This window comes from Phaethon aethereus (assembly GCF_964289735.1).
Source record: "Phaethon aethereus genome assembly, contig: HAP1_BTS, whole genome shotgun sequence".
Taxonomy (NCBI): domain Eukaryota; kingdom Metazoa; phylum Chordata; class Aves; order Phaethontiformes; family Phaethontidae; genus Phaethon; species Phaethon aethereus.
In genome coordinates this window covers 37,867-49,937 of record NW_028114049.1, presented here as the reverse complement: position 1 = coordinate 49,937, position 12,071 = coordinate 37,867, and the positions used below count along the sequence as shown (strand labels likewise).

Sequence of the window (12,071 nt, the reverse complement as noted above, 5' to 3'; positions counted from 1 at the left end):
GAAAGTCTCTCTTCCTCCCTACGGGCCTGCGTCTCTGCTGTAGAGAAAGTGTCCCGGGAGTTCCGGCAATTCAAAGAGGATATGCCCTATCCTCCACCCGTACGGACCAGTGTCTCAGCCATTAGGAGTAAGCGCTCTTCTGTTCAAGAGAGAAGATATAGAGGATACACACCATGAGCCACCCTGTGGTTTCACTTGCGTGACTACGGAGAGGACATGAGGAGGTGGGACAGAAAACCCACCTCGACCCTAGAGGCACGAGTACGCGAGCTGCAAGGGAAAACAATTACAAAAGGGGGTTCAGGTTCCTCCAGAAAAATCGTCGCTCCACTTTCCAGTGGGCAGTTCCCCAGAAAGAATGGAAGAGCTGATCTCACCTCTGATCCTCTTGAAGGGACTTCTGATTCCTATTTACAAGAAGTGGGTGACGAGTACTATGACCAGGACTAGAGGGGCCCTGCCTCCAGCCAGGCGGAGGAGAGGGACAACCGAGTTTATTGGACTGTGTGGATTAGATGGCCTGGCACATCAGACCCACAGGAATATAAGGCTTTAGCGGACACCGGTGCACAATGTACCCTGATGCCATCAAGCCATATCGGGGCAGAACCCATCTGTATTTCTGGAGTGACACGGGGATCCCAACAGCTGACTGTACTGGAGGCCAAAGTGAGCCTAACTGGGAGTGAGTGGCAGAAGCACCCCATTGTGACTGGCCCAGAGGCTCCGTGCATCCCGGGCATAGGCTACCTCAGGAGAGGGTATTTCAAGGACCCAAAAGGGTACCGGTGGGCTTTTGGTATAGCTGCCTTGGAGACGGAAGAAATTAAACAGCTGTCCACCTTGCCTGGTCTCTCAGAGGACCCTTCTGTGGTGGGGTTGCTCAGGGTCGAAGAACAGCAGGTGCCGATCGCTACCACAACAGTGCACCGGCGGCAATATCGCACCAACTGAGACTTCCTGATCCCCATCCGTGAGCTGATTCGTCGGCTGGAGAGCCAAGGAGTGATCAGCAAGACTCGCTCACCCTTTAACAGCCCCACATGGCCAGTGTGAAAGTCTAATGGAGAGTGGAGACTGACAGTAGACTATCGTGGCCTGAATGAAGTCACGCCGCCACTGAGCGCTGCCGTGCCGGACATGCTAGAACTTCAATATGAACTGGAGTCAAAGGCAGCCAAGGGGTACGCCACCATTGATATTGCTAACGCGTTTTTCTCGATCCCTTTGGCGGCAGAGTGCAGGCCACAGTTTGCTTTCACTTGGAGGGGTGTCCAATACACCTGGAATTGACTGCCCCAGGGGTGGAAACACAGCCCTACCATTTGCCATGGGCTGATACGGACTGCGTTTGTGGTGAGACGGGTTTGTGGTGAAACACAGGGGTTGTGGTGAGGTGGGTGTTGGTCTCTTCTCCCAAGCCACCAGCGATAGGACGAGAGGAAATGGCCTCAAGTTGTGCCAGGGGAGGTTTAGACTGGATGTTAGGAAAAATGTCTTTATGGAGGGAGTGGTCAAGCATTGGAACAGGCTGCCCAGGGAGGTGGTGGAGTCACCATCACCGGAGGGATTTAAAAAGATGTGTAGCCGTGTCACTTAGGGACATTGTTTAGTGGTGAACTTGGCAGTGCTAAGCAAATGGTTGGACTTGATTGTCTTTTCCTTCCTAAATTATCCTACAGTTTGAGGAGAGACTTGGTGCCACTGAGCAGCACGCTCTGGACCTGGCAGTTCCGACCCTTTCAGTCCCGCTCGCTGTTGGCTCATCCAGCCCATTTCTCTTCAAGGGACATGAACTCCATATTTAAAAACAAGAGAGTGCAGGTGGGCACAAGCACGCCCACAGCTTTCAAAGTCCCCTAACAGAAACCGCTTGGACTGGGTATTTCCACCAATTGCCTCAGAACCTACAGGGAAGAAAACAGCCATAAATTACACGCACAAGGCCAACAAGTGTTTTTAATTCTGGCTTGGGCTTTTCTGCCTGTTGTTTACTAATGAGTTCTGTTTTCGCAAGGTGATCCCAGAAGTTGAACGCAGATTAAAGCTCTTCCTCGAGGGACATGTGGGCAGGCGGGCCAGCTGGCAGAGCTGCCCAACTCTCTGGAAGGTCTCTCTGAGCTCTTCCTGGCCAGAGGCAGCCATGGCAGGAGGGACCGCGTGGGCTGCTGGTGCCCTTTGTGCAGCCTGGTCCCTGCCGGGGCCAGTTTTGGTGCTTCCTGGATTCTTCCTCCTCCTCCTGTCCGGCATTGCAGCAGTCAGGTGCTGTGCTCCTCCCTCATGCAGGGTCACAATCTGCCCCCGTCACCACCGCAGCACCCTGTGTGCTTGTCTGATGAGCATCTCTAGGGCACTGAGGCCTTCCTCTTCCTCCTCCCCCTCCCTGCTGAGGGGTCAAAGTGTGTGGTGTCCACAGCTGAGCTGCAGAGATCATAGCCTCGCCGTGGGGGTGTGCTCCGCTCCCTCTGCCCAGGCAGGGTTTGCTCCCAAGGAGCCCCGGGAGCCCACTTGGAGATGGTATTGGAGCGCCCTGGAGCTGCATCATCCCCTGGGGCTCGTTCCTCATGTGGAGGACTTGTTCTCCACCTCCTCCTCCTCCTCCTTCCTGAGCAGTCATAGTCCGTGATCTCCACGAGCCGGCTGCGGAGGTTATAGCTGCGCTGCAGGGATCTGCTTCGCTCTCTGCTCCTCAGCAGCTTCTGTTCCTGAGCAGCACTGGGTGCGGGAGCCAAGGGGGAGCTGCCGTTGGAGGGCCCTGCAGCTGCGCCATCCCTGGGAGCACAGTCGTGGCTTGGAGGACTAGTTCTCCTCCTCCTCCCTGCCGAGATGTCATAGTCCGTGGAGTCCACGAACCAGCTGCGGAGATCACTGCCCCACTGCGGGGATCTGCTGCGGGCCCTCTCCCTGGCACCGTTCCTCTGGCAGCGGGAAGAAGGGCTGAACCCGTGCTCCGCTTTGTCGCTGTCTTCTCGCGCGGTGGGCAGCACACGGTCCAATGGCTGACAGTAGACTGGGCACGCGGCTTTCTTTCTGGACACCAAACTCACGCAGCCGCAGAAGAAGCGGCGCAAGCAGAAGCCCACGTAGGAGGCGATGCTGAGCCCGCCCGGCCAGGCGGGGCACGGCCAGCCTGCAGACGCCTCCCGTGCGCCTGCCCAGGGTAGCTGGCTGGTGCTGGCTGTTGTGGAGCAGCTGCCGTCCTCTGCAGAGTCCTCCTGGCCCACCGCCACGTCCTGCAAAGAGAGCTGTGAAAAGGTCCTGCCCTTTCCTCCTGAAAGGACCAGAAGAGCGGGGAAAGCCCAGAAGCTGTGGCAGGGGACAGCTAAGGGCCTCCCAAAGGCTCTCCTGGAGGGCTGCAAGGGCAGAAGGGCCAAAGGCGGACAAGTGGGACGGATCTAGGGGGGATGCTTTGAGAGGGAGAAGCGTTGCGGCTGGGAAGAAAGCTGCAGTGCGGGAGGGAGAAGAGCAATGCCAAGATCCCAGAAAGACGCGCACTGTCCATGTGGGGCCCTGACCCACCTCCCCAGAGTTACCTTAGTCCGATGAGGCAGACCCTGTGGCCCCACAGAAGCCGCCTGCTTGCTCTCAGCCCCCCACTGGCTGAGGAAGGAAGGGGCATATGATGGTGCCGGCGAGGTAGGAGCCCCTTCTGCAATTTTCACAGCAGAGCACCTGATTGGAGAAAAAAAAGGGTGGTCTCCATTTGGGGCTGTGCTTGCAGCCGTCTCTGGGGTTCAGTCATTTTCTTGGAGCGGTTTCCAGGACAGAGAGAATCATAACCGAGACTGCAAATGGGCAATTCGCTTGGGGTCTTCCCACCATGTCTGCCCCTGCCGGAGCAAGACCTCGCCTTTATACCCCTTAGGGCCTCCGTTTCATGGAATCACAGAAGCATCACGCGGTTTGGATCGGAAGGCATCGCCTAGTTCCACCTCCCCTGCCACGGGCAGGGATAACTTCCCCTAGATCAGGTTGCGCAAAGTCCCATCCAACCAGGCCCGGAGCACTTGCAGGGAGGGGGCATCCACAGCTTCTCTGGGAAACCTCTTCCAGTGTCTCACCACCCTCACCGTCAAGAATTTCTTCCTCATATCCAACCGCAATTTATCCTCTTTCAGTTTAAACCGTTACCCCTCGTCCTACCCCTTCACCCCCTGAGAAAGAGGCCCTCCCCATCTTTCCTATAGGCCCCCTTGAAGTGCTGCTCTCTGCATTAGCCACCGTCAGACAGCAGACGAGTAGCCGTGTACCCCCGTGCAGCAGCCTAAAGCCCGCTAGGGAAAGAGAGTGGTTGACGTGGGGTCGTTCAGCTTCGAGAGAACGGAGTGATGCAGGTAGTAATTGCTGCTGTGGCAGAAAGAGAAACACTCCAGAGGAGGAGAAGGAAAAGAGCAAAACCGGGAAAAGGAGAGGTGTTCTGAACGCATTTTCATACTGGTTCTCACCTGGCATAAAACAGTAAATAGGCTTGCTGCCCGAGAACTGTGTCGACGCCACACTGATCCACAGACGCGTCGTCCATTTTGTACCACAGCCCATTGCTGGCCTGTAAGAAAAGGCAACGACAGCTGGAGATGAACTGCGTGGTTTCTCCACAAAAACACCAGCAGAAAGCTGCAGAACCAAGAGCATGCCAAAACAAATCCAATCCAGCCCTGCAGGAGACCTTCTCGCCGACAGCTGTGGCTACCAGAAAGACTGCCACGCACGTTTGTCTTCCCAAGCACCCATTCGTCCCTTCTTAGGAAGGAAGTTGCACTTTACCTTTGCGTAGCAGAAATAGTGTCCTGCATGACAGCGGCCACCGCGGTGCACCAGCACAGCGTATAAGGCATAGAGGAGCGGTTCTCCAGCGGTCTGAGACGTGTACGGGCGAAGATCCAAGTACTCGGGATACTCCACAAGCTACGGAGCAACCAGGAGGGCTCAGAAATGATCCAGAAATACTACACAAAAGAGCATTCCAAGACTAAAGGCTCGAGGGGCACAAATACATCTTTGGAGCGAAGGGACACGTGGTTTTCCCTGAAGCAAAATGTCAATGTCCAGCTGGCAGGAAGCTGCTGCCAGCCAAAGCAGCTCTGCCAAAGCCGAGCACATGCTGGTCTTCCCTCAGGGACTCTCCTCTCCCCGGAAGGGGACTCAAAAAGCCCACCATGACCAACTTGTGACAGAGCGTACTGCTTTGGGACACCTCCTGCTCCGCGGAGAGAAAGTTGCGCTCCGACTGCGTACACACCTTGCTGATCTTCCCGCCGGTGACGTCTGCAAACCTTTTCAGACACACGGTGAGAACCCTGGGTGCACGATGGATTGTAAACCTCTTGGAGGCGGCAACCATCCTGTCACACCTTGAAACCAAGCACAGAGCCAAGGGATGAAATGCACCCTTCAGTGCACCTTTTTCTCCCCCCCGCCAGAAGGCCAGACAACCTTTCATATCTCACACATCCTCGACGCTCTTTCAAGGCTATTCGGTACCGTAAGGCCACACAGAACAACAGCCGCGTCTCACTACTGTACGTTAAACCTACGTGAAATGCTAACTTCTGCTCGATGACGTGCAGCACCTTCCCGCCGGATCCGGTATTAATATGTCGTTAGTAATCGTCTTACTTGCTACATTTAAAGCAGTTCTCGCCATCCAGCTGCTCCGGTTTCACAAAATCCTCCAGGGCTGCGGTGACAGATGGGGCTGCCTGGAGGAGTGAGAAAGGAGAGCACTGAGCTGAGGACACGCCCTCGCCAAAAGGGCCAGTTTTAGTTTATGCCAAAACCCAGCCCGATGACGCTGAGGGGACCCACCCTGAACCCTCAAGCGGTGCCCAGAAAGCGGCAGAAAGAGGGTATTATGCTGAGCATTGCCCTCCATTCCCAGGGATTCCTAGGGCCACCAGGAGCTACCTCTCTGTGGCACCGCGCGGTTCAGCTCCTGGTGGTGCACAGAGTCATCAAGAGTGAAAACAACACAACCCACCACGCCAGGAGCCAGACTGGTGTGGAGGGAGGGCAAAGGGGAGAAGCATGAGAGTACGTCAAGGGTGCAGAGAGGACGATACGTACTTGTCCGGCTTAAAGCCAGCACCTACAGGGAGACCACTGCCATGGCCTCCCCAGAAGGGCACCGTGCACTCCACTCCACAGGCACCACCGAGCTCTCATTTGTGTTTGTAGTGTGCGTTCCTAAGCCAACTGTGCTGATTCTGGAAAGCTCCAGGGCCCTTGGGGGGTCTTGAAGCACAATGACAAACCCTCGTACTTGTATATCCAAAGGCACGTCCAGGAATGCCTCGTAGGAATCGGAAGCCACTTTGCAGCTCAGGCACGTGACTGGAAGGCAAATGGAAATGCTCAGCGATAGGGGAAGTCGACTGTGCCGCTTTCTGCTCGTCACACCTACTACGCCAGTCACACGAGCAGCTGTTTGTCACAGGCTGACAGAAGGGCACAGGCAGTTCCAAGGAGAGCAGCACTTGTGGAAACGTACCTCTGGATCTCAGAAAGCCCCCAAATATTTGACGGACAATGGTAGTCGACTGAGAAGAGATGTCCCAGCTGGAAATACATGGTAAGGCCGAGAGTTACCGCCTCCGAGAAGGTACTTTGTCCGAAAACCCTGGCCGTGGGTTTTCCTTGATGGGAGCACATGGAGGAGTCCAAAGGGCTCGGCAACACTGGAAAGGTGATTTGCTTGTGCTTACTCGCTGCTTCCACTCAGGCAAGCTCTCTGCATGGCATCGACAGTATAGCGTAAGAACTCGTGGGCATCTTCCTGCAGGCCAAGCATGAAATGTCCTCCTATTCCTGAGAAAGAAGAAGTTAGTCGTTCTCTCCTCCAACAACGGCAGAAAACGTGTCAAAGCACCTGAAAGGACTTACGTGTGAGAACACTGATGACGGCCCAAGGCTGGATGGCACTGGCTGAGGAACGCAAGACGTTGTTAACGTGCGCTTCCATTCTGCACATCATGCAGAAGCCTTGCTGACGACCTGAAGAGAGAGGGAGGGAGGGAGGGAGGGAGGGAGGGAGGGAAGCTTCTCAGGTTAGCAAAATATCCATAGCGATGGGAAACCTAAGAGAGACCTTGAAGTTATAAGGAGAGTCTCCACTCCTCCCAAGTCGTCAATGTCCCAACAAGTCGGGGACATTTTAGTGTGTAGATAACTTTCTTCAGAGGGATGCTAAGCGGACAGAAGTTTTCTATGCAAGCCGCAGAGAGGGTTGAACGTGCAGGCATAGGGACCAAGACGCTGGGCTGGAAGGGCTGCTTCTCTCCTAAATCAAATTCCAGATTCTCGGAATCCTCTGGCAGTGTCAGCAGATTGACGAGGAGGTGTTCCGAGAAGGACTCACAGGTCTGGCTGTGCTCACGAGAGAGCAGATAGTTGGCCAGAGGCGGGGTGTACGTCAGGCACTGCAGGACGGAGTTGAGGAAGCACGTATTGCCCAGGTTGTGGAGACCCGCTCCAGCCCTCTGTCGTTGCTGCCAGTCCATGCAAATCTTCTCCGGGGGAAAGAGGATCCTTTGTGGCAGAGCCATTCCCTCGACAACGACTGCAGGACAATGACATTAGGAAAGAGATGAGGGGATATTGTTGCACAAAGGCATATTTTAAAAGTCAAGTTCTCTACAGAAGCAGCCAGGACAAGCAGCTCTAACCTCCGACACAGAACCCTCAGCAGAAGCCTAACACTGCCATTGACCTTTACTGGCCAAGAAACAGTTTGGGAACAGAGTCAGTTCCCCCGCTTCCTTTGCCGAAAGTCCAACAAAGCCACGCTCCGATTTCTGTGCCTCGGGCTACCTTCCTTTCCCTCTAGAGTCTTGAATTGCATTATCAGGTCAAGCCTTCCCTTTGCCGGCTCGTAACTTGATGAAAACAAGCAAGTAGCTCGCACAGAAGGGAACCGTACTGATGTCAGACCTTTCTACAAGCAATGGCACCTTTCCAAGTCTTGTACATAGTGGCAGCGGAGGTATAAGGCGTGCTTTTCTGTCTCTACCTGAAAACACCTGGGTACGCCTGGCTGCTCTCAGGAAACGCCCCAGAATGCACTCTAGGCTGTCAGCACATCAACACTCAGGGATGGAGCACCAGCCGCGTCCGTTGCCTTTGGGGATTCACCACGTCCAAGTCCTGCTGGGAAAGCCATTACTCACAGGAGTCCTGCCCCATTGTGGCCATCGCTCCTCTTCGGAACAGAGGGGAAGCTCTGGGTGACAAAGGATGTCAGGACACGCTCCCGAAAGAGAAGATCGGCACCAGTCCTGTCACCTGATTGAAAAGGAATAATCGTACCTCAACAAAATGATCAAAAAAACCCCCAAACACAACCCACAGAACAGCATCCGCCACCAAAAGTGTTTCAGCGGTACTCGTAGCTGCTGCTGCAGAGCTGCGGGCTGATGGCCCTGCTGTCCCGGCCACAGGACTCCAGGTGACAGCCATTACCAAGGACCTTTCGAAAGACTGCGTTGCGTGTCACCTTCTCTGGAGAGGCCCTGCTGCTGACCTGTCGCCAGCGTTAGCAGCACAGCCCTCTGGCTCTGCAGCCCACACTGTCCCACCTGCTATGCAGGAGTGACTGGCTGTCGGCTGCTGCTTTAACGGCTGCCTTTGCCCTGCTCCTTGGCTGTCTCCCTGCCTACCGCAGCAGCCAGGGCGGGCTGCTTGTCATTCTAGGCTGAGCCCAACATTTCAGACTACCCTGCAGCCCTCTACTTCCCTATCCTAGGCTATGGTGAAGAACCGGAATTGGCAGATGAGAACTCTACCCATAGCCCATCTCTGGCCAGCCCAGAAAGGTGTCATAGCTCAGCCTACAGCTCGGAAGGTACAGACCAGCCTACACTTTTATCCTCTATCTACCTACTCTAGGAGCTGTTACGAAAGACCGGTCGTAATTACCTTTGAAAGACGATGGAAGTTGAGGAGAAGTGGGCAGTAAACAATAAATGGTTGGAAAAAAGTAGCCACGCGAGTAGGAAAGGGAGGAGCCGAGTTATCCCGAAGGCCAGCTCAGCCCAACTGGCTTTCGCCGGCCCACTTCTCAGGACCCCAAGCCCTGGCCAGGTGAGCTCACAATCGCTGGGTGGGTGCCGCATCACTGCCCCTTTGTGACATGGGGCTGCATGGGGACATGTCGGGACAGAAGGGCACAGACAATTGCAAGGAGAGCAATAGTTGTGGAAAAGTACCTCTGGATCTCAGAAAGCCTCCAAATACTTGATGGACAATGGTAGTCGATTGAGAAGAGAGAAGAGATGTCCCAGCCGGAAATAGGTGGTAATCGGAGCTCAGGCTTAGGGCAGAGAGTCATGTCCTGCAAGAGTTTTGCTTTGTGTCTTAGAAGTAGGGAAAGGAACGTACCTTCCTAAGAGCTCTCCTCCTTAAACTCTCAAAGCTGTTAACACACAGGGGTCTTTGCGAATCAAAAACTACCTAAAGAGAAGGCCACCTGAAGTGATTTCCATGTAGCAGCCCCTGAAATGACTTATATGTGAGGATGCTGTGAAATATGTTTATCTGATTCGTGTGATGAAGTGTAATCTTCTGTACTTTCATGGATTTCTCCTGCACCATAAAAAGGGGCATTTTACAGGAGAAAGTTAAACTATTTTGCTGGTATATCAGCTCAAACCAGTTTGACCACTGACCGCATAGTACTGTGTAAAGAAAGTGCATGCATAAGGTTTGGGTCATCCTGGGGGCACGCCGAGGAAGATTCGAGAAGACTCTAGCAGGAGAAGAGGGCATGCGCTGAAGAAGACACGCCTGTTCATTAATATGTATTAGCAGACACGCCTATTCATGAATATGTATTAGCGAACAGGATCACGCTGAGGAAGAGTCGAGAAGATTCTAGAAGGAGAAGAGGGCATGCGCCGAAGAAGACACGCCTGTTCATGAATATGTATTAACGGACAGGATATAAACCAGGAACAGGAACTGAACCGCGTGCGTCTTGGTGGAGCAGAGACTCCCGGCGCACCCAGCGCTGTTTGCTTGCCTCTATTCGCTTAATAAATTGTAAATTTGAATTGGAATCCTGTTTGGGACTAAATCATTTATAACAATTGGGGGCCCGTCCGGGATGGTCTTAGTTCCTGAATTCTGACTTGATCTAGGAGGGGCGCCCCACCTTTCGGTGGCTCCTGATCGGGTCAGGTCAGGACTAACGCCATCCTGAACCTGAATAGGGGCAAGCAAAGAATTTGATTTTTTATGAGCTCCCTTGCCGGCTGCAGCAGTTTATTTTGCCCGTAATTCTGCGCGCGAAGATCCGAACGAAGACGACGGAGTCGTAAGTATTTAAGGTGTATACCGTTCGGTTGGGTGGGATTCACTTGCCTGTGTGTGTAAGGGTGTGACTGAGACGGAACCTAGTTCCGAAGCGATTGTGGAGATCTTCTAACCGTGGTTCCAATCTCCCGCGAGGGACTTGGCCGGTGAAGGACCGAAGCGATTCTTAGAGGATTCGTGGGTGGGTGATAGGTCCTAAACCCCCTGCAAGACACTCTTACTGGTAGCCAAGGGCTGTAGGAATTGCCACAGTAAAAATTCCTAGATGGGTCAGACGAAATCGAGAACCCGGGACCAGAAGAAAGGGAGCGAATTACTAGAAATACCTCCGGAGAGTCCATTAGGAATAATGATTGAAAATTGGAATGATAGGGGCCCCAGAAAAGGAAAAAGTAAATTAAAATTCGTTCAATATTGTATGGTAGAATGGCCAAAAGAACCTTTGAGACCACATGTCTTTTGGCCCGTTTTTGGATCTTTTGAAGACTGGGTCTGCCAGGCCTTAAATATATATGTTAATTCAAAGGAACCTTTTAGTCAGGAGGAAAGTGATTATGCAGGATTATGGGACAGAACTTTATGTTCTTTTCCAGCCTCAATACTTACATTAAAAACAGATGAAAAGTTTGAGGAAGAAGAAGAGGGGAAAAGTGAAAAGGAAAAAGATGATAAATGGGAGCCACTGGATAACCTACCGCCTCCATATTCTAATAATCCATCTCCGGCAGCGGCTCCCCCTCCGGTGGCCGTAGTACCTCTATCTGTACCACCGTTGCCCCTGTCTCCACCACCACCAGCACCGGAATTAGATCGACCTCCGGCTGCATGTACGAGAAGTAGGACTGCTGTATCTGAGGGAGCTTCTCTATATCCCTTACGAGAAGTACCCCTCGGAGGCAATCAGGGCGGCATGGGGTTTGTGGCAGTCCCGTTAAATACCACAGATGTAAGAAATTTCAAGAAAGAAATGGGGACCCTATTAGATGATCCCCTCGGAGTAGCTGAAAAATTGGACCAATTCCTAGGCCCCAATACTTATACCTGGGAAGAAATACAGTCCATTTTAGGGATCCTATTCACTGTTGAGGAAAAGGGAATGATTAGACAAGCTGGAATGAGAATTTGGGAAAGACAGAATCAGGCAGGACCGCCGGGAGATCAGAAATGGCCAAATGTGGATCCCCACTGGGATCATCAACAACCCCAAGGAAGACAAAATATGAGGGGTTTGAGAGCGTTAATCATACAGGGAATAAGGGAAGCAGTTCCCCGAGGGCAAAACATTACTAAAGCATTTAATGAACAACAAGGGAAAGACGAATCTCCAACAGAATGGTTGGAGAGGTTGAGGAAAAACCTACCAATGTATTCTGGAATTGATCCGAATACAGTGGCTGGGACCGCACTCCTTAAAACACAATTTGTAGCTAAATCCTGGGGGGATATAAGAAGGAAATTAGAAAAATTGGAAGATTGGCAAGAAAGAGGATTAGAGGAGTTACTTAGAGAAGCCCAGAAAGTCTATGTTAGGAGGGACGAAGAAAAACAAAAAGCAAAAGCAAAAATTTTTGTAGCAGCAGTAAGGGAAAGTCAGAAAAATAAGACGACTCCTGGAGAGAAAAGGGAAAAAAGAATAGAGCAGACACCCCGGGGACAGCCTTATCGAGGAAGATTTACAATTCCCGTCTGTTACTACTGTAACAAGAGGGGACATGTTCAGAAGAACTGCCGTCAGCGGGAACAAGATGAGAAGATGTTCAAAGAAG

General features: G+C 52.8%; 1 protein-coding gene across 1 annotated transcript; it reads right to left on the bottom strand.

The window, feature by feature from the left end:
- Window positions 1-4,311: 4,311 nt before the first annotated feature.
- On the bottom strand, window positions 4,312-7,936 carry LOC309416340 (ubiquitin carboxyl-terminal hydrolase 42-like). Its single transcript, XM_082015902.1, has 8 exons — window positions 7,103-7,936; window positions 6,880-6,990; window positions 6,702-6,804; window positions 6,488-6,555; window positions 6,260-6,330; window positions 5,617-5,699; window positions 5,156-5,273; window positions 4,312-4,905 (listed from the first exon to the last, which is right to left on the bottom strand). The coding sequence occupies exons 1-8, from the start codon at window positions 7,539-7,541 to the stop codon at window positions 4,687-4,689; spliced, it is 1,212 nt and encodes a 403-aa protein (XP_081872028.1). The 5' UTR covers window positions 7,542-7,936; the 3' UTR covers window positions 4,312-4,686.
- Between the last annotated feature and the right edge of the window lie 4,135 nt (window positions 7,937-12,071).